At 40.5% G+C, this 25,658-nt stretch overlaps 1 protein-coding gene across 3 annotated transcripts in view; it reads left to right on the top strand.

Annotated features, from left to right (window-relative positions):
• Positions 1–1,292: 1,292 nt before the first annotated feature.
• The window catches only part of AMPD3 (adenosine monophosphate deaminase 3), a 43,389-nt gene continuing 19,023 nt past the window's right edge, over positions 1,293–25,658 (top strand). The window contains exons 1-9 of one of the 3 annotated variants that reach the window (XM_048486662.1): positions 1,293–1,453; positions 6,684–6,906; positions 8,093–8,288; positions 9,080–9,245; positions 11,056–11,275; positions 11,625–11,754; positions 21,237–21,431; positions 21,875–22,006; positions 22,437–22,600. In XM_048486662.1, coding sequence (XP_048342619.1) covers positions 6,686–6,906; positions 8,093–8,288; positions 9,080–9,245; positions 11,056–11,275; positions 11,625–11,754; positions 21,237–21,431; positions 21,875–22,006; positions 22,437–22,600 — 1,424 coding nt within the window. In that variant the 5' untranslated portion in view covers positions 1,293–1,453; positions 6,684–6,685. Of the gene's footprint in view, positions 1,454–2,028; positions 2,105–6,683; positions 6,907–8,092; positions 8,289–9,079; positions 9,246–11,055; positions 11,276–11,624; positions 11,755–21,236; positions 21,432–21,874; positions 22,007–22,436; positions 22,601–25,658 lie in introns of those variants that run through there. The other 2 variants (XM_048486661.1, XM_048486660.1) reach the window with 2 other exon arrangements.

Raw genomic sequence — 25,658 nt, forward strand, 5'->3', positions numbered from 1 at the left:
TTCTTTGGAATCTGGCCATTATACTGCATATTGTTACACTCTCCCCACTACCCTCAGCATAGAGAAATTTCTGATAATCATAGGCTGATTCCGCATGGGCCAAAAACAGCGGTGTGAAAATGCTGTGAAAACAGTATAAACCCTTTTACCCTGTTTTAAACTCTTTTACACCATTTTCACACCGTTTTCACACTGCTGTTTTTGGCCCATGCGGAATCAGCCATAGAAACAGAGTGCAAAAGAGGCAAAGAGGCACTATTAGAAGGAGACGATCTGCTCCCCCACATCATATACCTAGAAAACCCTGCATTCCAAAGGGCTTCACCCAACTTCCTGCTCTTTACTTCATACATTCTTCTGCCTCCCCTTTCTGCAGTCACCAGGCTCTGATCAAAATATAATTCAAAGTAACCTTTCTATCAGGATACAATTCTTACCCATCAGTTCTTATTATTAAAGCATCCATGAATCAGCTGGGCTATTTATTACCTCAACAAAAGAATATCAATAACTGTTCATGATAACATAATAGTTTCAGACTGCAGATGCTACCTCATGTTCAGTTACACAAAGCCCCTTTGTAATATGCCACATGAAGGGTGCTCTCTGATCTCCATCACTCTAGCTGCTTTAGTCCTTACATTCACAACCATGGGCAGGAGCCCTTATGCAGCCCAAGCAAAGCACTTTGTGACTCCATTGATTTTCATTGAAAATTGGTTTTGCTTAAATCTCTCCATCTCAGATCAATGGGACTTAAAAACGCTGATTGTGCTCAATAATGGTAAACCAGTTCAATATTCCCTTAAGTGCTTTTCGGATAAAGCTTGAGGTAAGTTGCTGTAACTGTACTCTATTATAACCTATCGTTTCGTGAACGGACGTGGTCAAATCAACTCCTTTCCCGGCTCAAGGATGGTTGTGCATGAACTAAAAGCCAGTTGTTGAATGATAAGGTTCTGGACACATCTGAGCACCAAATTCACTTAGCTGGGAAATAACCTAGGAAAAGTGACTAACGTCCCCACTCAGGAGAACTTAACTTTCCTTGCTTTGAGCTCACGCTGGTTGTCCAGGAACGTCCCTTTTACTGAAAGCTGCGGCGGGTAGGCAAGGATGAATCGAGAGTTCAGTAGCAAAACTTTTTCTCCCGAAGTCAGCTCCCGGGGTCATGCTCCGGTAAAACAGTCATCCTTTGCCAATAAGATTTCCTGCAAAAGTGCCAGCGCCGGCGGCTCTCTTTTCTTCCCACCAGGGGGACTGAGACTCATCTGTAATCCGAACCCTCTTCCTTGAGAGAAGAAGTTTCCGTTGGCGCACAGACCCGAGCAGACGCTGCCAGTCCTGTTTCTACAGTAGGTCGGGCAGCTTCCTCGAGAGAAGAGTCCTCTCGCTTATTTCCCTCAGCAGGCTCCCCGGAAGAGAGCGACCCGCTAAGGGAAGCCGAAGGTGGGTAAGAAACAGAGCCGCCCAACCTTTCTCTGGCACTTGCCCTCTACCCACTGCGCATTGCAAAGGTTACCGACCTTTGCGTAGCCTGGTGCGGAGTTTTTAATGTTGAACCAGGACCCCAGATTCAGTTAATGCTAACAGGTGCATTAATGACAAGATGCATGTAAACGAAGCCGGTGGGAAGGGCGGAAAGGGGTAAAATCTGGACTGGGAGAAACAAATAAGTTGTTCTTGTTGTTGGCTTCTCCGACCCGGAAAAGGCAATCGGGCGAAAGCACAGAAGATGGTGGCGTGTTGCCAGTGAACTCGGCTATGCCTGGGCAGCGTCACATTTGCATCCAGCAGGTCAAGGCCCCCTCCTTGTTTTGAGCTCTCCTTCTCTCTAGGATGGAGATGTTCCCAAGCTCCTGGAAGAGGGGTGGGGGGTAGCAGCGCCCTGAGGGTGGGGATTGACTCGTCTGCCTGGCCTTGCCGGGCTGACTAACTGGTCCCGGTGGCGCGGGAGCTGCAGAGCGCCCTGGAATGCGGCAGCCTCTGGTCGCGGCGGCTCCTCCCCCTCCTGCTTCCTTCCCGGGCAGGCGCGTGCGGAGGTTCATTGCAGAGCTGCAGGCCGGTTCTGCAAGCTGCAGCATGACTGCCCCAGGGCCCCTCGGTAAGTCTCCGCTACTTCCTCTTGCCTTACGCGCTGTGCTGATTTTGGGGCTGCAGGTTAGCCCCTGCCGAACAGCTCAGTCCGGAGCAGCCTGTTTCTCCTCTTCAATTGCTTGGCTGTGGGCGCCCTTCCCGTTATTGGTAGCGTCACGCCCTTTGAGCTCGCTCAGCTGGGGATGCTTTTATGACATGTACTCATGAAAAATTCAAGTCTTCTCTTGATCAATAATTGGCTTTTTGTACCAACATTCTCACAAAAGGAGAGAGAGAGAACCTTCACCGACGATGTTAGTTTAGTAATCTAATTAACGAAAAGCCTCAAACTAAAACTCCATACCATTCCTGCTACTTCAGTTTGAAGGAAAAACATCCTTCCAGAAACTGTAGAGAGAATACACTAAATAATTCAAGGCAATTCTACTTATCTAGCTGGGTTTATGCTGTTACATTGCTTCCCTTCTTGCAAAACCACTTTTTCAATTTTTGATTGGAAAATTGCAGCCTCTGGATTACCATTTTGGTCATCCAATTAGAATTCAGAAATAAAAATGCAGTGATATCTTCATTCCTAGGTGGGCAGTCTCAGTGGCAGATGAATAATGACATCATGACATTTAGTGTTGTAGATAATTTTTAATAGGAATCAACTGTTTGGTTGAAGGATGAGGCATTTTAGGGTGAAACTCAACAGCACTGGATGATGGGAAGAGCCATGAATAGTGAAACCGATCTTGAGAACTTTATTTTTTATATTGCCAGCAGGAGCAACACAATTGAAAATTGTGTGTGAAGCTGTTAGGAGACTGTATAGGTTCCAGTAGCACATCACTATTTGGCAGAAAAGCTCACTGGAAGTCTTGCAGCAGAGCCTCCAACTCAAGAAAAAGCCTTGGAAATAGGTCCTACAGACTCCTTCTTTGGAGGTTTTCAACAGAGATAAATGTAAATGTAAGATTCCACACTTGAGCAGAAAAGATTAATTGCACAGATATAGGATGGGTGACACCTGCCTTGACAACAGGACATGTGAAAGCGATATGGGAGTCTTCGTAAACCACAAACTGAACATGACTCAGCAGTGTGGTATGGCAGCCAAGAAAACCAATGCAATTCTGGAATGCATCAATAAGAGTATATTGTTTAGATCGAGGAAAGTAATTGTACCACTCTACTCTGCATTGGTCAGACTTACCTAGAATACTGTGTTCAGTTCGGGGCACTGCAATTGAAGAAAGACATTGACAAGCTGGAACGTGTTCAGAGGAGGGCAACCAAAATGGTAAAAGGTCTGGAATCCATGCCCTATGAAGAGAGGCTTAGGGGGCTGGGGATGTTTAGTCTGGAGAAGCGAAGGTTAGGGGGGCGGGGATATGATAGCTGTGTTTAAATATTTGAAGGGATGTCATGTTGAAGGAGGAGCAAGCTTGTTTTCTGCTGCCTTAGTGACTAGGATTCAGAGTAATAATCGATTCAAGGTGCAGGAAAAGAGATTCCACCTAAACATTAGGAAGAATTTTCTGACTTTCAGGGCTATTTGACAGTGGAATTTGCTGCCTTAGAGAGTGGTGGAGTCTCCTTTGGAGGTTTTTAAACAGATGTTGGATGATCATATGTTAGGAGTGCTTTGACTATGTGTTCCTGCATTGCAGGGAGTTGGACTTGATGGCCCTTTTGGTCTCTTCCAACTCTATGGCCCCTTCCGCACACGCAAAATAATGCATTTTCAAACCACTTTCACAACTTTTTGCAAGTGGATTTTGCCATTCCACACAGCTTCAAAGAGCACTGAAAGCAGTTTGAAAGTGCATTATTCTGCATGTGCGGAATGAGCCTATGACTCTATGATTCAAAATAAGGGAATAGGCAAAATGTGGAAGTTAAAATATCTTGTCACTTCATGCATTAGTAATGCCCCAAACATATTTACATTTAAAGTTTCCAATTGTTTTTAGGCTGAATTTGAAAGCCAGTCTCAAACTGCCTTCAAAGCTAGTAGATATTACCGTAATAGAAGATTGTTTTCCATATAACAACAAGCTCATATGTCAACAGCTAAAGGGCTAAAATGTGCTTCTAAGAATATTATTAGGTAGATTTGGTTTCACTGATAGACACAAGGAATTTGAAATTTGGTACAAACCTAAGACTGAATGTTGCTAGACTTTGCTGAGGTAGCTTTTTTCAGAGTGTTAATGTGAATCAGTGGAGTGGTTAATAATAACAGATCTTAGAAAGAAGCACCAAAGCTGTAATGGTAGAAGTATATTTTAATAGTTGCAATGATTGCTGTAAGCATGTAATGATACATGTTATTAATGTATGCAATAATAGCTTTTGTTGTTAAGTTTGTACTCTCCTAGCATTGATATACTTGGTCTTTTACAGTTTCCTCTCATCCTCCATATTTTTGTCTCCCAGCAAGGTCGGGCAATGGGCTTCATTGTCTCCCTGTAGCAGGATTTTTTAAAAAATTACATTGAGAGCTAGTGTGGCATTGGGGTTAGAGAGCTGACCTAGAATCTGGAGACCCAGGTTGAAATCCCCACTCTGCCATGAAAGCTGGCTGAGTGACCTTGAGCCTATCATGCACTCTCAGCTTGACTTGCCTCACAGAGTTGTTGGAGAAAGGAGAATAATGTAAGCCATTTTTGGTCCCCATTTGGAAGAAAGGTTGGGAACAAATGAAGTAAATTAATTCTTTTGAGGACAGCAGTGTACAGGTTGACCACAGAGGACTAGGTGAAGAAGATAGCAGATTCAGAGTATTGGGCTCAGTATTTCACACCAACTAGATCAAACATCACTAGAGGAAGACAAGTTGCAGACCGTGTGTACAGAAGGCCTTGTAGGCTCCTTTCATAAAGATGGCTGCACCCCTCCTACATACAGAAATGTATAATGGATTTGAGGAGTTTTTTGTCAGCCATGTGTTAAATACTGTTAAGTTACTTCTGACTTACAGTGACCATATGAATTATTAACCTCCCAAATGTCTTATTGTTAACACTGTTGCTCAGATCTTATAATCTGAGGACCGTGGCTTTCTTGTTTGAGTCCAACCATCTCACATTGGGTCTTCCTCTTTCCTGGCTGTCTTCAATTTTTTCCAGCATTATTGTCTTTTCCAGTGACTCTTGCCTTTTCATAGTGTATCCAAACTTCAATATTCATTTTAGCTTCTAAGGATAGTTCAGTCTTGATTTGATCTAGAACTCACCTACTGATTAGATCTAAAACCCACCTATTTTTCTTTTTGGCAGTCAACAGTATCTGTAAAACTGTCCTCCAACAACTCATTTCAAATTAATCAACTTTCTTCCTGTCAGCCTTCTTCATTGTTCAAATTTTACACCCATATATAGTAATGGGGAATACTGGAGCAGGAAACTAACCAGAGAAACAGGTGGATCTTTGGATGACCAAGGAATAAAATGATTGCTGAAGGAATATGGGTAGATGCCAGGAAACTGAGGCCCCCTCCGCACACGCAAAATAATGCATTTTCAAACCACTTTCACAACTGTTTGCAAGTGGATTTTGCCATTCCGCACAGCTTCAAAGAGCACTGAAAGCAATTTGAAAGTGCATTATTCTGCATGTGCGGAATGAGCCTCAATGTTTTTTTAAATTTTGTGTTCACGGAGGAAAGTGTGGGGTGTATATTCATGCCACAGCCACTATTTTCAGGGAGTCTGAAGAACTGAGTCAAATTGAGGTGACTAGAGTTGAAGTTCTAGACTTACTGAGAAAATTAAAAATGATTTAAGTCTCCAGGTCCTTATGGCATACACCCAAGAATTCTTAGGGAACTCAAATGTGAGATTGTTGATCTTCTAACCCATATGTATAACATCACTAAATTCAGCTGCTGTAGCAGAAGACTGGAGAGTAACAAATGTTACCAATTTTTGGAAAGGGGTCCAGATGGGAACCAGGAATTACAGACCAGACAAATTAGTAGAAACTGTAATTAAAGTTGGAATTATTCGGCACATAGAGGAACAAAGCTCACTGAGATAAAATCAGTCTTCTTCGCTAACCGTTTGGAGTTCTTTGAGAAAGTGAATGAGCAGGTAGACAATGGTGACCTGGTAGATACTGTATACTTGAACTTTCAAAAGGCTTTTTACAAGGTACCTCACCAAAGACTTCTGAGTAAACTTAGCAATCAAGGGATAAGAGGTTGAATTTTCTTATGGATTACAAATTGGTTAAATTACAGGAATCAAAGGACAGTTCTCCCAATGGAGGGATGTAAGAAGTGGAATCTCACAAGAATCAGTATTGGGGCCAGTACTTTTTAATTTTTTCATAAATGATCTGGAATGATGGGTTAATAGCATAGTAGCCAAGTTCGCAGATGACACAAATTTATCCAGGGTCCTGGTACTTCTTGGTTGTTTCCATCCAGGGCCAGCACTGCTTGACTTCTGAGATCTGAAGAGATCAGGATAGCCTGGCACATCCTGGTTGGGGTATATAAACTGTAAGAGAATTTCAACTACTGTGTGATTAACAAAAGTGGTAAGCTTAATATTGTCCATAACATTTAGCTATCATTGTCTGTATATTTTTACCAGAGATGCCCAGACAATTTCCAAAGCTAAACATTTCTGAAGTTGATGAGTCGGTGCGACTTCTAGCTGAGAAGGTTTTTGCCAAAGTTCTTCGAGAAGAAGACAGCAAAGATGCCTTATCACTATTCAGTGTGCCTGAAGATTGTCCTATTGGGCAACAAGAGGCGAAAGCAAGGGAACTTCAGAAAGAGCTGGCAGAACAGCAGTCTTTGGAGACAGCTAAAAGGTTTGTTCAATTAGTATTTGGTAGTAATTGGAAGTAACATTTATGGTTGATAGCTGCAGCACATCTCAAGGGGGATGGCATCTGTAGGGATTGCATATAGATATCAATAATAGGCAACTAAATATTTTACCGTAAAGTTTCCCTTGAAATGGAAACAGTTAGTGATTTTTTTCATTACATTTTATAACTTAATGAGGTGTTCTGTTTCTATCAGTATTAATGTAACACTCTCTCTTACATTCTGATCATGCTAACATGTATAGTCAATGTCAAAAATTCAAATGAAGAATGCGTTTCAAAAATACAAGTTCTTAGTGTTTCTGAAATTCTGTTTAGCAACTGATATCTGAAAGGGGTGTCATGGATCTTATGCATGGTGGTTCTTTGTAGATCTGCCCTCTCAAACCAGATTTCTCTTCCTTTATGTCCCCCTTAGATTTTATCTAATCCTCAAGGCTGTTCAATATATAATAATAATCTTGTATTTTCTTAAAATATATACTAAAAGTTAAGCATTTAGAGCTTAAAAGGTAAGCAAATTACCTGCTGATCTGTGATTTCACGCATATATTATGAGCATATTATGACTCATCCCCATATGGCTCAATTGAGTTCTTTCCTTTCCAGATTTCGGTAGAGTTGAGGACACATGGTATTGTGGACAGCCATTAACTGCTAAGGGAATCCTGTGTGCTCACCATTGTGGACCATGTAATCCTGGTTCTTGGCAGAAACCTCTGCTGCGTGCAGTAGAAGAGCAATATCTGTGGGAGTTGTTTTGAAGCCTCCCATAGGAAAATGGACCATGCCTTATGTTTGCTTACCCTTCTTGTGCCAAAGCATTTAGAACATTTTTTTGCATCTTTTAATGTCAGAAAATATTTTCAAAACAGGTTTTCATTCACAAAATTGAGTCCCTGTCATGCCAGTATTTTACAACAGCACACTTTACATTAGTTGTTTCATTCCATCCTAAGCACTTATTCTCTGGGTGATAAATATTTGGCATGCTAAAACTCCATAGTTAGTGCATGTAGTATTGGTAGATAAGTGAAATAGGAAATGTGTAGGTAACATTGCCAAATTATAAAATGTTTCATTCTCCCGCCTGTTTCTAGAATAGTTTATTATGTTACCCTAGGTAAGTATCTTGTACATTTAACTATTGTTTTCTATTGATACCTAGAAAGAAAAGTTTCAAGATGATTCGATCCCAGTCCTTGTCGTTACAAATTCCATCACAGGAATGGAAGCCTCCATCAGCCACATCAGTTATCTCTCCTCCTAGTCCAGTTCTTCCAGGTGCTTTTCAGTCCACCCAAGGAACATATGATTTACCAGAATTTCAGAGAGTTACAATTAGTGGCGATTATTGTGCTGGGGTAAGGAAATGTATGTTTTCTTTTTAACGAAAATGTATTAATTGTTGTATTTGTTTGATTGTATTATTTGCTTAGTATCTGTTCCATTCAGTGGTACATCAACATGGACATCTAGATGTAGTACTGGGCAATTTAACTTGTATGCTGTTAAGTAATGACATAATATAGTTAAATGCATGCTTTGAAATCAATGTATAGATAAGAGATCAAAGGATTATTCTAAGGATCAATGGTGCCTTTTAAACTCTCCTCCCCTTCTCTTGTGTCTATAGCTGAACACATATATTGCTGAATATACTGCATCATGCCTTGTTGTTATTTGGAACAGGAAGCCCATCTGTACCTCCTATACAGGCAGACTGCTTGTGCACAGAGCATGAGTACTGAGTGCATGTGAAATGAGATGGCTAGATAGTTTACACATGACCTCCAATTCCAGAAAGTTACTAGATAATTTGCAGTATGCTTTATATTACAAATACTTGTCTGAGGACTGTTCTGGAAGAAGAACTAAAAAAAACAACCTCTTAGAAGTCTTGTAAGTATTCATTCCAGTGTGGATATTTGACTATATAGGAATGGATACAGGTAGTTGTATTTTAACTGCACCTCCTCCTTAGCCTTGTACATCCAAAAATGAGTTTGTATGGAGGAACCCCCATCTGTAGCCTGAAGTGATACAGCTCAGACATTGGTTTACAACTTCACTGAGAAGTAGGCTTAGTTCCAAGATTAGGATACTTAGAAACATTTAGTAGATTTTTCAACAGTTATATAACTTCTGTCTTCAGGTTACAGTTGATGATTATGAACAGGCTGCTAAAAGCTTGGCAAAAGCTCTGCTAATTCGAGAAAAATATTGTCGCCTTGCTTACCACCGTTTTCCAAGGACAACTGCACAATATTTGTGCAGCATGCAGAATACAAAATGGAAATTTGGAGATGAGGTGCTTCCAGGTACACTAGGCATAATCTTGTATTTATGAAAATATGAGTTATTTATGTTAGTGATCTTAATGTGACTTAGTAGATTTTGCTGTAATGGATTTGTTGAAATTTTTCCTTTAAGGAGTACATATTGACAGCATAAATACTTTTCTATTGTAGGAGTAATCCAACCGTATAGTTCAAGGACAGCTGAGCAGGCCAAGTCAGTACCCTTTGCTACGTTGGTGGCAACTCAATAAGTAAACTTTCAGCAATCAAAGAAAAATATATGGAGAATAGGAACAGTAATTTCTACAGATTCACAGTAATTGTACATCTACCCAGAAACTACAATATTGCTGCAGAGAACTGCACTAGCATCTGTACTAGTTGGACCTAGGGTTGTCAGTAAGCCTGAAAAAAACGACCTGGCCCCTTAATCTATATATATAAAAAGCAAACTGTGTATTTGTTAGTGATGGTTTAACTCAGTAACTGCTGGGCCAATTCCTCTGAAAATTCCCAGCCACTGTAGTCAGCCAGGCGAGAGTGTTTATAGATGTTCACATACCTGAAATTTCACACCTGGTCCAGGTAAAATGCCTTTTTCCTGGTGCTCCATGGTGAAGGACATGCAGCCACCTGTGTGTAACTGTCACCCTTAGAATGTTCATGCAGCTTAGAATGTTCGCTCAGATGGCCAGATATGAGCAGTGAAAACAGTACATAGGCAATAACTCGATTGGAAGTGAAACACATACACATACATACGCACAAGGGAGAGGGAAGGGAAGGGAGGGAGGGGGAGGGGTGGCATGCAAGGGCAGAGGGGGAGTGAGAGCGGAGGGAGTGAGGGGGAGGCGTGCAAGGGAAGAGAAGTGAGCGGGGAGAGAGTAAGGGGTGGCATGCAAGGGAGGGGAGGGAGAGGGTCCAGTATCTGGATATGACCCACTCACCCTAGCGGAGGGAGAGGGAAGGGAGGGAGGGGGAGGGGTGACATGCAAGGGAAAAGAAGTGAGGGAGGGGAGAGAGTGAGGGGTGGCATGCAAGGGAGGGGAGGGAGGTGACTCAGCATCTGGATATGACCCATCCACCCTTGCGGAGGGAGCGGGAAGGGTCAGCATCTGCTCCTTTCCCATTTCACCACAATAACTCACAGCAACGCGTGGCTGAGTACCGCTAGTGAAGAATTAATAAGAGCTCCATAGCACAGTGTGGTAAGCTGCAGTACTTCAGTGGGATTTACTTCATTGAAGCTTATATTATGCTGCCAAAGTAATTAGAAACAGTCACTTCATTTTTAAGAATTTGTTGTTAACAATATACAAATACATTTGGAATTGTTATTTAGTTATTATTAATACATGTTAAAATACTGTAAGCTTCCTTAGTATTGCATTTGGATTCAGTGAGAATATATACTCAGAGCGCCTTCATGTCCATGGTTAAGAACATTCATAGCCACTGGAATAAATGGGCTGTATGCTGCCAACTAATGGCAGCAGACTTGGTCAGTATGTGTTGCATCCAAAGGCATGGCTGCTGTGTTGATGGAATATACCATCCTTAGTTGAACAGTGTGGTAGGCCCAGTGGTTCAGCGTATGTTGGGGTACATTCCAGTAGGGGCTGATAAAAGCCACTAAATCAAATTGAATGTAAAATTAAAATGAGTTTAGAGGCTCAGAAAACATTAACATTAGACTATTTAATCAGACTAGTAAATGGGTTTTTTTGGTGTGTGTGTGTGTGGGGGGGGGGGATACTGTAACCAGAGAGCTGTTGTTTCAGTAGTGATACTGAATACTGAACAATGTCCAGAGTCTTCTGACATTTTACAGATTTCCATCCACCTCCAAAAGAAATGCAAGATCCTTACAGTCTTGAAGATGCTCCAGGGAACTTGGATTATGTGCTAAAGATGAAGGGTGGCATCATTTTTGTTTTTGATAACAAGGAAATGAAGGAACTTGATGAACCTCGGAGTCTGCCTTATCCTGATCTACAGACCTACACCCTTGACCTCAGTCATGTGCTGGCTCTTATTGCAGATGGCCCAACGTATGGCTTTGTTTTATGTGTGTGTTTTTAAAAAAAAAACTTTAAGGAAACTTTAGTAGCTACAAGTCTGCTGACATTCAAACAGCTATGTGATTAAATCCTAGGATGTGAGGTGACAAACATTTTGAACTTTCAAAATGTAATATTTGTCTGATGGCAGAATGAACATTATATTTAAATATGATCAGCCGTAGTGGATTATACCCCTACTATTTTGCAACCAATGAATCTGAATTAAAGTAATGTGTTAGATTCCTGATTTTTGATGTATAATCTGATTAAAATAGTTCTCAGTACATGAGTTCTGGGCGTTATGATCATAATTTTGATGCCGTTTCTTTTTCCATAGGAAAACCTACTGTCACCGAAGGCTTAACTTTTTAGAATCGAAGTTTGGTTTACATGAGATGTTAAATGAAATGTCTGAGCTTAAAGAACTGAAGAGCAATCCACACCGTGATTTTTACAATGTGAGAAAGGTAAGCATGAAATGGATTAAGAAAGCACTATCCCATCATTTGACAGACACCTTCCTTCTGTCACTTCAGACTGTTGTCACTGGATGGAGATTTTCAAGCACAGCACCTGACAGGACACATAACAAGGCTGTTGAGTTGTGGTCAACTTGATGGGTCTTTAGTAGTGCCAAACAAAATCTGAGCAACATAAGGAAGCCCCTGTCATGCATCTTTTGAGATTAGTCTTCCACTGACTGTGTAAACTTTTTTAACCAACCAAGCCTTTATTGGCATATAGGTAGGTTACAAAAAAACACATTTAAAACAATCCCCAGGTGATCCTCTGAAGATGCCAGCCCAGATGCAGGCAAAATGTCAGGGGAAAATGCTACGTACACAGCCATACAGCCCAGAAACCACACAACACCCCAATCCCCAGATAAAATAATAATAAAGAATCTCTTAATAACAGAGTGACACAACAAAATTGAAAAGAACAGAGCTATCCTTTACGGTGTATAATTTCTAATAAAAACTTGGTCATCAATTCACAAAATATAGGATCAGAATTATTTAGCAAGTATAAGATATTTTGAGCATCTGATATCCTGTCTTAGTTTAACAGAACAGCATTTGCATATTTTCCCCTAATTCCCTCATATTTAGTGCAATGGAAGAGGGAGTGGGCTAAAGTTTCAGTTGATTTAAATGACAGGAGCAGAATCTTTTCACTCCCTCTTTTCACTTCACTCTACTGGCAGAGGAGGGGCAGGAAGGCTGCCACAGCATCCTGCACCACATCCCATCGCAGAGAAGGACAGCACGGCCAGACGGTAGCCATTTCACCCCTCTGCTGGGGTGTACGCTTCCCTCCCTATGTTTATATCTTGTTCCCCTATGAAGAAATTGAGATGTTCAAAGGCTGAATGGAATGTTATTTATTGCCATCTGTAAATGTAATTTTAGATTTTGATACCTCAATGTTATTATACGGATTGTATTTATAGAATGTTTTAAGCAGTTTTGAGCAGAAGAGGCCAGCTGAGAAAAGGTTCAGAAGTCTACTTCCTCTACTCCCTATTTCAGCCTCCCGCAGAAGCTTTTCTTTAAATAACCCAAAACCCTATGACATCATCTCCTGGGTACATTTCAAAAAGATGTAGACAGAATAGAGTGGAGGAGAGTGAAAAGGATGATCGGGGTCCTGGAGACCAAGCCATCCAAGGAAAGGATGAGGGAATTGGGAATGTTTAGTCTGGAAAAGAATAGGTTGAGGGAGGAACATGGTTGCAATCTTTAGGTATTTGAAGGGCTGTACTTAGAGGATGGCAGCGAAACTGTTCTTGTTGGCTGTAGAGGATAGGCCCTACAGTAATGCTTTTAAATTACAGGCAGAAAGGTACAGTCTGGATATTAGGAAAAACTTTTTCCCAGTAAGACTAGTTCAGCAGTGGAATTGGCTGCCTAAGGAGATGGTGAGCTTCCCCTCTCTGACAGTCTTCAAGCAGCAGCTGGACAAACACTTGTCAGGGATGTTCTTGGATGATCCTGCATTAAGCAGGAGGTTGAACTAGATGGCCTGTGTGGCCCCTTCCAACGGTATGATTCTGTGATCTAGTATATCTTTCTGCTGAGTTGCTTTGGACAAGTCAATGGCTTTCATCCACCACTGAAAGTTATCAGTTCTCTTTAGAGGGGTTTGTTATTTCCATCAGTTTTTTCCCTCCCACTGTACACATTCATGGACCCTTGTGGGGCTCATGAGTAGCACAGTGGGGGTTTGCAGAAAGAAGTAGAAATGATGGGAATCTCTTCTGCCTTTTAAGAAAACTGGCTTGCCTTTCTATCTTTGGATTTGAATAGTCTTCTGTCTGATTATTCCTTCAGAAGTCCATCTCCTGATATTGTTCACTGACCCCAAAATTAGGAGGGAAAGGGGTTCTCAACATCTTCTTCCTCTTCCTCCTGCTGGCTCCCTCACATGCAGCCTGTGGAGGGTGCTTTCCTCATCAGCCTCCTCCCAGCTGCTTTTATAAATGACATGACAGGAAACACTGCCTTTTGGCCAAGTCTGTTCTGCCTGGCTGATTTCTTTCCTTTCTCCATGAGAGGCAGGAACCCTACACCCTAATGACTGATACTCAATATCTCCATGTCAAATCACTATTTGTTGGCACTCCTTCCAGGGTGGCAGCCCACTCACCCCAGCCCTAGAGCAGGGCCCCATAGACACTACCTCATATTATACTTTGTGAAGATAAAATAGGGAGTCTCTGAGCTCTTTGAATACAGCATAGGTTCTAAAGGACAAATGGATTTGCTGGCAACAGCAAGTGAAAAGAGTAGACACATTGAAATATATATATTTGTCCTTTGTCCTGCTACAATCAGATAATAATTCTGTGCCTCTTATTTTTCTGTAGTCCCTAAATAGATTGCTGCTGAACTTTATTTAGTGTCAGCAGTATGCGGTTGTGTGGATACTGATTGTTAGTAGGTGAAGAATTTCTGGCACAAACATTACATGTGTGCAGTAGGGGCAAAATGACCTTGCTTAAATAGGGAACATATAAATACCACCAGATTTTATATCGTATGTAAGGGCTTGTCAGGCACTACAGATTTCAGCAGCCAGAACATAGTATCAGCTCTAAAAAAGCCTGTTCATAAAGCACGAACTAAATCCTTATAACTGCAAATTAAAGTCTGAAGGAGAATGGAGTAAGATATCTAAACCTGCTGTTCTTTCATTTGTTATTTCATTAGTCCATCCAGCTGCGACTCCCCGTACTATAATGTAGGAGGTAAAAATGTAGGTTTCCCATGTGCTTTGAACTGGATTCTGCATAATAATAGTGAAAACCAAACAATCTTTGTTGAAAACCAAGCTGGTTAATTACAGTTGTTAGGTTTGCCCTATTCTACAAACCGTGAAGAGTTCAAGTGGCTAGTGCTTACCTGTGTTGGTTCTGTTGGAAGAATGGCATGTATTGGAGACTGATAGCATTTTTGTAGTACTTGCATTATTTGCAAATATACAGGTAAAGGCAGAAAGGCCTTCCTACTGGGTAATTGATCCAACACCCTGTATCAGCTTCTCAGAGAGAAAAGGAGGTTCTCCCCTGCTGGTGCTTTAGACCATTCCATCAGTGGCAATCTTCTTTCATTTTATCTCCAGCCTCAGAACCTTTCAGAAGCATCTCTCCAACAGTTTTTTTCTTTAAAGCATATATGACCTCTCCCATTTTTTCCTGTAGAGAATAACTAGCCAAGCACCAGAAGGTTCCTTGAGACTTCACTAACTATGCACAAATCTGGATGCTGAATGAAAAATTCCTTTGTTCTGCTGGCTACCTTGCGCCAAGATGCCCACACCAACCACAGTTACAGGCTAACCCAGAGTTCCTTCAACTGTCTCCAAATTGGGTTTGCATGGGAAACACACTTTAATATGTAGCTTCCTCTCCCACTGAAATGAATTTCTGATGTGTTATTTCACACTTAGGATCCTCTCTGTCAAATTTCAGACACACGTAGAGTAACACAAACAGATATGAACTGGCATATGAGTGAATTCGCCTGTTCTTCTGGGATATTCAAGTAGAGGAATGAGACTTCTATGGTCAAGATACCTAAAATCTGCTATCTTTTTGCTGTGCTTGCTTTCAGACACTTTTGTGTTAACTTCTTATGTCACAGTTGGACTATGGGAAAATAGTGAAAGTATGCAAGTAAAATGCTGTATGGGGTCTGTGAACTCTCGTTTAATATTAAAATGGACCCTCTGCTCAGCTCTCCCTAAACAGGAAACTGTTGCCTTTCCCCGGATTACTTGAGCTACCAACTGGAGAAGGGTGATTGTACTGTTGTTCAAATATTCAGCTCCTGAATCAGCAGTTCTGCTTTACGTAGGAAGATGATATATTTCTTTCTGGGCTACTGGTCTCTTGCATCCTAATTAATTTGAGGTTTGTGTGCATTTTTGGCCTAAAGCCTTAACATCTGCTTCTACCCTGCTTCTTTGGCTGCATACGGACTTGTAGGAAAGGGTTTAGGAGCTGGATCTCTGCCTCTCTTTTCTCCCTCCCTCCCTATTTGTCCTGCTTGCCAGCTAGAACAAGTAAACCTTTTTCCTCTGTTCTCTTGAATATATAGGCTTGCTGGTACTGCCTGCCTTTAACTAGAAAGGAGACAGGTTGCAGCCTCTGTTCTTTCTAATCTGTGCAGCCTTACCTGCCTCTGTGTCCTGCACCATTAAAGCCTATATATACATGATCTGGTCTATGTAGAAGGCCAGCTCCTAGGTATTAGTGTATAGCCAGGCTTGAGCATACTACTATGTGCTCTGCACCACCTGATTCCCAGACTACCCTGTCTTGCTTTCAGCAGACACAAACATGGCCCCAGATAACAGAATCACTCCAACAAAAAGGACCTATCCTTATATAGAAATGGAAAGCCACTAAGAATACAGAAATAGGAAGAATTTGAGATGAGAAGCACAAACGTAGTAATCAAAGTGATTTTGTTCACTGTGAACTCATCTAGTTTGATAACATATTTGTTGATGCTGAGTTGTACTTTTCCTTTCCTACCCAGCCTCTCCTACTGGCTGATAAAATGAAACTAGTTAAGAAAGTAGTAGAACAGAGTGTATCCAAAGACTTCTGAATATTGGAAACAATTTTGTTTGAGTTATGAACATGTGTTGTATTTCCTAATGAGGTCCAGTTAAGGTTGGATTGTGTTTACTGCATGTTCCTGTTTGTAATGTTACTAAAAGTCTTCTCAGACTCCTAAGCAGAAAGACTAGTGGTGTGTACAAGAAAAGGTTATGTACCCAGAAAACTGTAAGATAAGGATACCCATTGGCTAAAGTATAAGGAAGATATATATCATAATTCTGAGTAGGCTGCTCTAGATGTTTGTGTTACTATAATTACCTTGAATATACTAAATGTAGAATGTTTATTTACTTCAGTGACAGATTTACTATATGATATGTGTACATAAGGCTATCAGATGTTATCTGATCTACACTGTCATCAGTTGACTTAACTGTGTCAGAATTGTTGAATGTGCTGGAAAGCTTATGGATTGGATGATTGCTCAGTTGGTGGCAAGTGGCCAAAACTATTTTGAGGGTGAGAAAAGAAACAGGCAGTTAGCAGTAAAAATAAGGGAAGGACAAGTTCTGTGAGGGCAGGAGAGGAAGGAGAGTTGAACTGTTGCATAAATTCAAAACAAAGAAGCAGGTGTTCTAGAGTCTTTCCCTCTCAGTATATATAAGCTTAAGAAAAAGGTTGGGTCCCATGGAGTATTTCCACAGATGCAAGAGGTCTTATGCCAGCAGAAGTACTAAACATGAACCCTAAGAACATAAGAGCCTGCTGGATCAGACCAGATGTCCATCTAGACCATTAGCCTGTTTCATACAGTGACCAGCCAGTTTAATTAATTAATTATAATTTTTACACCACACCTTCTTTCTTAGCTCAAGGTGGCACAGAGTCAAGACTTGGAGTTGCTTTCTAGCATTGGTTATCAGAAGTTTGCCACTTTTGGAGGTTCTCTTTAGTCACCCTGACCAGTAGCTGTTGATGGATCTGATGGATTAAAGATTACCAGAAGAAAATGTCCCTATCCAAGGCACTTGAAGAAGAAAATAGAGAATATGTGTTTATATGTAAATGCCAGAAGCTCTCAAGCCAGGATGGCAGAGCAGAGCTGGAGTGTTTGATACCAAACAAGAACATGGATATCTGGGAATTTCAGAAATCTGGTAGAACAGAGAAATGAGATACAGGCCATTCACACACATTCGTTCTCCTTCGGATTGTGCATGCGTTCCCTAGATTCTTGGCTACACACATGTTCTTCCCTTTCTGGAACTCACCACACTCTCAGATCTGAAAATGTCTGCAGTTTCTGAAAGTTCTTAAAGTGCAGCTTTTCAGGGAAAGCGATGGAAATCAACATACATACATTTTGCTTTCTTTGGGGTTCCTTGCTCCTCCTGGCTTTTACTGCCTACACAACAGCAATTTCTCCCACGCAGATTGAACAAGGAAGTGGGGGAGAGACACATAATGGCTTGGCAAAGCTGTGGATCCTTCGCAGTGGGAAAAACCTGTTTAAACAGAAAAGCATAGGAAAAACCCACTGTGAAGCATACAACTGTGAGGTAAGCACTGCTTGCATAAAAACCCACAGTTACCGCAGAATATAAATTCTCTAGAAAGAAAGGAAGGATGTATGAGAGTTAATATTGCTCTATATGTCAAAAAACTCATACAATCCAAAATATCAGCATGTTTAAGAGGAATAAACTGACTTTGGGTGGATATACCAGGCTTGCAAAAGAACCCTTAATACTGGGATGTACTGTTGACCCTGGCCCTAACTCTGAGGTTGGTCTTAAAATAGGGGAGAAATAAGGGAAGCTGCCAAAATAGAAAGTGTTTTAACAATTGGATTAGTGGCTACAGTTATGCTAAATTCAATATTTCTGAAAATAGATGTGTCCCCAAATTCCAACCCAGCCACATGTGATTTTAGATGAGGTAACATCTAAAAAAGGGGTTAAAATAGGACAAATATGAAGTTGAATATGAGAGTAAAAATGTAAAAAAGTGAAAAAGATCAGATTAAGAGTAAAAAAGTAAAAACAATCAGATCTTTTCAGGAAGCTTCCAAGTCATTTAAATGTGGAATACTTGAATCTCAAGTAGAAGGTAGGCACCACACATGGGGAAACACTGAAATCTGAAAAGGAGGTGGAATGGTTAATGAGCAGAATCAAGCCATTAAAGGCAAAAACTTACTTCCAGTGGTGGACATCTTGCCAAATAAAGAAAGTAAGGAGTGCAGACACTGCCAAAACAGATATACATTGACAAAGCAAGCAAAAAAAAAGAGAGAGTATTTCTTAAGCATGTGGAAAAAAACCGTAAAGATATTTTGGATCCATCTCATTATGAATTCTTTGTCATAACAAAAAGAGCAAACAGAAGAAGAGTTTGGATTTATACCCCACTTTTCTCAATCATAAAGAGTCTCAAAGCTTACAAACATCTTCCCTTCCTCTTCCTACAGTAGACACCTTATGAAGTAGTTGGGGCTGAGAGAGTTCTCAGAGAACTGTAACTAGCCCAAGGTTATCCAGCAGGCTTCATATGAAGTAGGTGAGAAACACACCTGGTTCTCCAGATGAGAGTTTGTCGCTCTGAACCCCTACACTATGCTGTATGTTATGGTAAAGTTAATGAGATGTTATCCAGTGGTGGGATCCAAAAATTTTAATAACAGTTTCCGATGGTGGTGGGATTCAAACAGTGGCGCCGCCGCACACACGCACCTCCAGTCCCTATTGGGCAGGGTTGCTTTAAGGTTGCTTTTAAGGTTACTTTAGTAACTCCTTCTCGGCACTCAGAAAAAATTAGTAACCATTTCTAGAGAACTGGTTGGATCCCACTTCTGGTGTTATCTTTTCAAGTTAATCCAGAGATGAAGTGCTTTTTGGGACAAGCCAATTAAATTAACAAGCACAAGTAATTTTTTGTTTCAGATACAAATCTTATAAAAAAGAATTAATGCATGTGATTTTTATTGGGATGTGTTTAGGGAAGCAGCTGTAGAGAACTCATTGACAAAATTCAGTCCCAAGAAAATAACCTGTTGTGAGGCAATAAATGCTTTTAGAGAAGGAAAAAGAGACATATTTTCCTGACAGCAAGCTTCGTCTGGATGAACCAATGGCAAAATGCCTGAGATACTTTCATTTAAAACACACACCTGTTTTAGTATACTTTTGTTATGAACAAGTAGTAATATGGTCAAAAGAACTTTGAAGATGTTGTCTGTCACTTCGTGTTTAGGCCTACAGCATTTTCTTTCAGTAAAAAGTGTGACCAATTTGACAAAGAAAAAGGATTATATTATAAGTACTAATTATACCAAATTCTATAACATTTTTAAAATTATAGAATTACAGAATTTGACCTTGCCCCATTTTCCCAAAATGCTTGTGGGATCCACCTGACTCTTCTGCTGTTCTTTGCAGTATTACCAAATAGTCAGTGTAAATAATTACCTTAGTAGCCGAACATTATATGTAACTCAATCTAATTTCCTATAAGCAGCTGACCAAGGTGGTAAGTATAACGCCTGCTTCTAAGGTAGAAAGCTTTCACCAGTCGAACTCTGTGTAATTTATGCTAGAGCTGCTGAGTGTCCTTGCAACAAGGTTGTTTATTATCATACCAAAGCTATTAATAAACACATCAGCACCTCTGATGCTTCAACCTGAGCTAACAGCATAGTCTAATGGCTGAGGGACAATATTTAATATGTTCTCTTTCATGCTTCACACTGAAATAGTCTAGGACCAAAATAAACTTCAAAAACATAAGCAGTGATGACCTTGACTCTACTCCACTTATTAAAATGTTCCCTAAAGGTTAATCAAGTAGAACTTTGGGTGGTTCGCTGGTACATTCAGACAATTAAAAATTGTAGCCAGACAAAATAACATGTATAACAGGCTACATGCGCTTTAACAAAAAATATTCAGAGCAAACAATGAACCAAAGGATACACATTAGGATTTTAAAAATTCTTTGTTCCAATGAATATGTATATTTTACAAATTTCACTTTAATCCTGCTTATGTAATTTATATTGTAAGGGTTCTGGAGAAATGCCACGTTTGTGTATGTAATATGGCACTTAATGCAAAATCGTTGTTAAATAGCATTTAGTACCTCTAGTAGAAGATTAGAAAAGCTGTTTATGTATGTCCGTATGTTAAACCATTGTAGTTGAATAATTAGTATTAGATTAATGTGTTGAGGTAGGTGCAAGGTCATCAGGGGAACTAAATACTGAGTTCTCTCTGGATCCCCTGTTCTGGGTGAGATGATAGGTTCCTGTCCTTCTACCTCTTTAAGGGTACTTGGAAGGAGATAGGTTTCTGCTCACTCAGGTCAGTGGAAGGATAGAGACTTATCCCTTTCTCAGCAAGCTATAATGCCACAGAATCCACCCTCCAAAGTAGGGTGTAGGATGGGGAAGAGAAGCAAGGGGCTGGCTGGCAGGGTGATAGCGGCAGAGAGAGCAATGGGGTGGGGAGGCAAAATAAGTGAGAAAGGTGACAGGCATTCAGGAGAGAAAAAGGTGAAGGAGGATGCAGGAAAAAACCCAATTACTGTCCTGCAGGGTTGTTTTTTTTAGATCCCAGTCATCATACCTCTGAAACATCAATTTAATTTTAATTTAATGGAATTAACAGATTTTCAGAAGTGTAAAAGATTTTGAGGAATTTAAATAAGATATAAAAATATATAATAAAATACATGCATAAAATATAAAAATGAGATATGTAGTTAATGATTGAATACTATTAATGGTTTTCTGATTAATTTCCATGCTAGTATGTTAAGAATGTGTAAGATAAGTGTGTTTGATACCCGCTGAGTAAAAATTGTCTTTTTTTTCTCATTCAGGTTGATACTCATATTCATGCAGCTGCCTGCATGAGCCAAAAACATTTGCTGAGGTTTATTAAACATACTTACCAGACTGAGCCAAGTAGGATTGTGGGGGAGAAGAATGGCAAAAAGATGACTCTGAAGCATGTGTTTGAAAGTCTCCATATGGATCCTTATGACCTCACTGTAGATTCTTTAGATGTCCATGCAGTAAGTATACTTTAACCAATAAATGGAAAACATGATAAATATCAGAGTGTTGCAAATAAGTAGTGGAGGGAGGAAAGGAGGGAGGGGTTTTTTGTTTTTGTTTTGCTGGATGCTTTTATTAAGTTGTCTGTGAATTAAAACTTACTAGCATGTATCCAACCATCTATGGGACTTCGTAGAGTGGGTATTTTCTGTTTCTCCTCGTGCAGCTCATGAGTGCCCCACTCCCCAATTTATTCCTGAGCATCAGCAGACCCTCTGGAATAGTATGGAGGCAAAGTGTTGGGGGGGGGGGATAATGAGTAGAAATTGCTGCCATCTATTTTACAAACAGAACTGCAGTTCCAACAAAGAAAATATGTGATTGAATATATACCAAGGCATGTGATTTCTTAACAAATTATATTCAGTTGATTATTGTATAATATTTTCCTCCATCTCAGGATCGCCAAACATTTCATCGATTTGATAAATTTAATTCTAAATATAATCCAGTTGGTGCAAGCGAGCTGAGGGACTTGTACTTGAAAACTGAGAACTATCTTGGTGGTGAATACTTTGCTCGTATGGTGAAGGTGAATACTTTTATAACATGTGTTATATTTTAACAATATGTAGAAGGTTAAAATATCTATTATTTTCAAGGTAGTTTTATTTTAATATCATATGACTAAAATATAATTATTTTAAAAAGTTAACACAGAATGGGAAATATTCTGTTTGGCAAACACCACAAGTAAAATTAAAATATTCTGACATCCCTGCTAGTTGACACTATGCTTATGGATTGTGGTAAAGTTGTAGTTCAGGGAAATCAGAAAAATCAAATTCAGAATTTTTTTTTTCTTCATACAGAGATATAATCTATACATATGAAGGTTTTGGGGATCCAGGATAAAAATGATGCAGTAATTGATTTCAGTGCAATATACTTCCAAGTAGGATTAGAACATACGTATTTGTGATTCCTGGGAGGAACGTAACAATAATTTTTCTCTTTAATAGGAAGTTGCTCGGGAACTAGAAGAAAGTAAACACCAGTACACAGAACCTCGGCTGTCTGTCTATGGACGTTCTCCAGATGAATGGCAGAACTTGGCTAAGTGGTTCATTAGGCACAAAGTTTATTCACCTCATATGCGCTGGATAATTCAGGTCCCTAGAATCTAGTAAGTACACCACAAAAATATTAATTTTTGAAAAAACCATGGGCTCTTATTTCTTCCTTCCATTTCTCTTGTAATTTTAAATATTAATAACCATTTTAGTTTTTTCTTATAACAAACTAGCGAGGCCCGGCCATGCGTTGCTGTGGCAATTGTCCTTCTCATCACAGTCCGCAAGCCACACAGATGTCCATGCAGTCCAATGATCCCCAGCATAGCCTTTTGGGAGCAGCAGTGGCGTAGTGGCTAAGAGCAGGTGCAGTCTGATTTGGAGGATCCGGGTTTGATTCCCAGCTCTGCAGCTTGAGTTGTGGAGGCTTATCTGGGGAATTCAGATTAGCTTGTGCACTTCCACACACACCAGCTGTGTGACCTTGGGCTAGTCACAGGTTTTCGGAGCTCTCTCAGCCCCACCCACCTTACAGGGTGTTTGTTATGAGGAGTGAAGGGCAAGGAGGTTGTAAGCCCCTTCGAGTCTCCTACAGGAGAGAAAGGGGGGGTATCAATCCAAACTACTACTACTACTACTACTACTACTACTTCTTCTTCTTCTTCTTCTTCTTCTTCTTCTTCTTCTTCTTCTTCTTCTTCTTCTTCTTCTTCTTCTTCTTCTTCTTCTTCTTCTTCTTCTTCTTCTTCTTTTGGGGTGGTCAAATGGAATCCCTCTTTCCCTTTTCAATTCACATTATTATATGGTGCTGTCTTGGTTTTAGTATAAGGTAGCCCTTCCACACATTCCACAGCGGAACTGTCCAGAGTGCGAATCCTGCTGTCCATGAGGCTGGTTGACACTCACAGTCCTGGCTTGGGTAAGGCAGAACTGGGGCAAGGAGGCTATCCCAGTCAGGCAGCAGGGGCAGGGTGGTGATGCGCTCAGATCGAGGCCAGCTCCCTGGGTTTTTAAAGGGCCACGTGCAAAAGGAAGCGGAGCCAGTAGTGTTGGTTCAGTGGCAGCAAACCCCCCGCGGATTTTCTTAGAAGAAAAAGGCAAACTCCAGCTTGCTTTTAGTAAAAGAGAGCTGTGGCGAATATGGGTGAGGTAGTAGGTAAGTGGTGGTTGGATGTGAGGGAGGGCAGAGTGAGGTGTGTGAGGATGAAGTGGATGTGTATGAGAGTATGTGTATTGTGTGGTAGTATTGGGTGAGGCACAGAGAGTGAAAGTTACCTGCATGTGTGTGTAAGGGGGAACCCCACCCGACATCTCACACGACAAAGTGTGTATGTGTTTCACTTCCACTCGTATTACCTAACAGTATTACCTATTTACTGTTTTCACTGCTCATCTCTGGCCATCTCTGCGAACATTCTAAGGGCATACCAACCCTTCAGGCCACAGACAGGCTGCACGAACATTCTAAGGGTGACAGTTAAACACAGCCAGCTTCATGGCCTGGTGCGCCAGGAAAAAGACGTTTTACCTGGCTCAGGTATGGACTTTTGGCAATTTGAAGGTCCGATTACCTGCCTGCAACAGGGAGGGATGTCATGTGAAAATTTTGGGGCGATCTGTCCAGCTGTTTCAGCGTTAGACCAACAAACAAATGGTTAGCTTTTTATATATAGATAGATTATGATAAAATATTAAAAATAACTACACATACTTGATTTTCACACATCTGTGAGTATCTTTGAGAATTAAGGATGCTTTAAATTCACTGTACATGTGTGTGATCATAACTACTGCAGCTAATTCTGCCAGCCCTGTTTATTTGCTGAAGATTATGATTGATGACCATCATGCATTGAATCTGAAAGGCTGAAAAATGAAGCCCCAAAGCACTACTAATCTGTTCAAAGTCTCCATGAGTCATATTGTTGCCTGGGAAGCAGGTTCCTGTTCTTAATTTTCCTAGAACAGAGGTGATGCAGAAGAGCTTTAAGAGTCATTCAAATAGTAGCCTTTGAAAGAAAATATTTTGAGGCATGTTTGTAGATGAGGGCCTTGATTTAGAGCAAACTACTCTAGGAAACTGAATACTTTACATTTCTACACGAATATGTTTTCACAATATTTTTATACTCTTTATATCTTTTAAAAGCTTTGTATTTTTATTAGAAAACAAAAATTAGGATAATTAACTCTCATCTATTCGTTAAAAAAGGTAGTATAACATTGTATATTATTAACATTCAATGGCAACTATTAACTTAAAAGCATGCCTAAAATAAATTTATGTTACAGAAATATTTCATATGAACTTCAAAACATTCTACATAGAGTTCCCAGACACTCTTCCTTCCAGGTTCTGACAAGACCTTGCTTGTTTGTTTATTTTGCCATCAAATCACAGCTGACTTATGGCAACCTCAGAGTGTTTTCATGACAAGAGGCATTCAGAGGTGATCTGCCATTGCCTGCCATCACCCTGGTATTCCTGAGAGGTCTTCCATCCAAATACTAGCAGAGTTCAGGGTTGAGAGTGTGTAACTTGCCTAATGCCTTCCTAAATTTAGTGAGGGAACGTTCCCTCCACATCTAATCTGCTAGGTCATTTTAAAGGACTGATCTCATCATGGAAAATGCCTGTGATGTAGCTGTAACTGTACAGATAATTTAAGGGAGGGTGCCATATGGAGAAGACAAAGAATGAGGAAATGCTTGTTGGAAAGACAGAACATTTGGCTGATTTTACATGGGATTAAGAGGGGGTTAAGCTTTCTTTAGTAGATCAAGTCAAGAACTTGAGGGTGCTCCTGAACCATGCACTGTTGCTCAATGAACAGGTCAGTACTGCTGATGAGAGTGCCATCTTCCAAATATATCTTGCTGGTAATCTGGATCCTTATCTAGACTCTTCTGATGTAGGTATGCTGGTCATTGTGTGGTAACCTCTGGACTGGAGTAAAGTAACATGATCAGTGTGGAACTGCCTAGAAAGATATCCTGGAAACACTGGCAGAAATAGGGGAGCCAGAGGGAGCAGATGACCCAGGTGTCATTCACCTGGGTCATAGGGGTACATTTTGACCCCTCAACCCCCAGCCCTTGGCTGAACTCCCCCTTGCTGCCACTGAACTCCTTTTGCTGCACCACTGCCCCCACAAAAATCCACCCAACAAA

This window comes from Sphaerodactylus townsendi, linkage group LG02 (genome assembly GCF_021028975.2).
Source record: "Sphaerodactylus townsendi isolate TG3544 linkage group LG02, MPM_Stown_v2.3, whole genome shotgun sequence".
In the NCBI taxonomy this organism is placed as follows: Eukaryota; Metazoa; Chordata; class Lepidosauria; order Squamata; family Sphaerodactylidae; genus Sphaerodactylus; species Sphaerodactylus townsendi.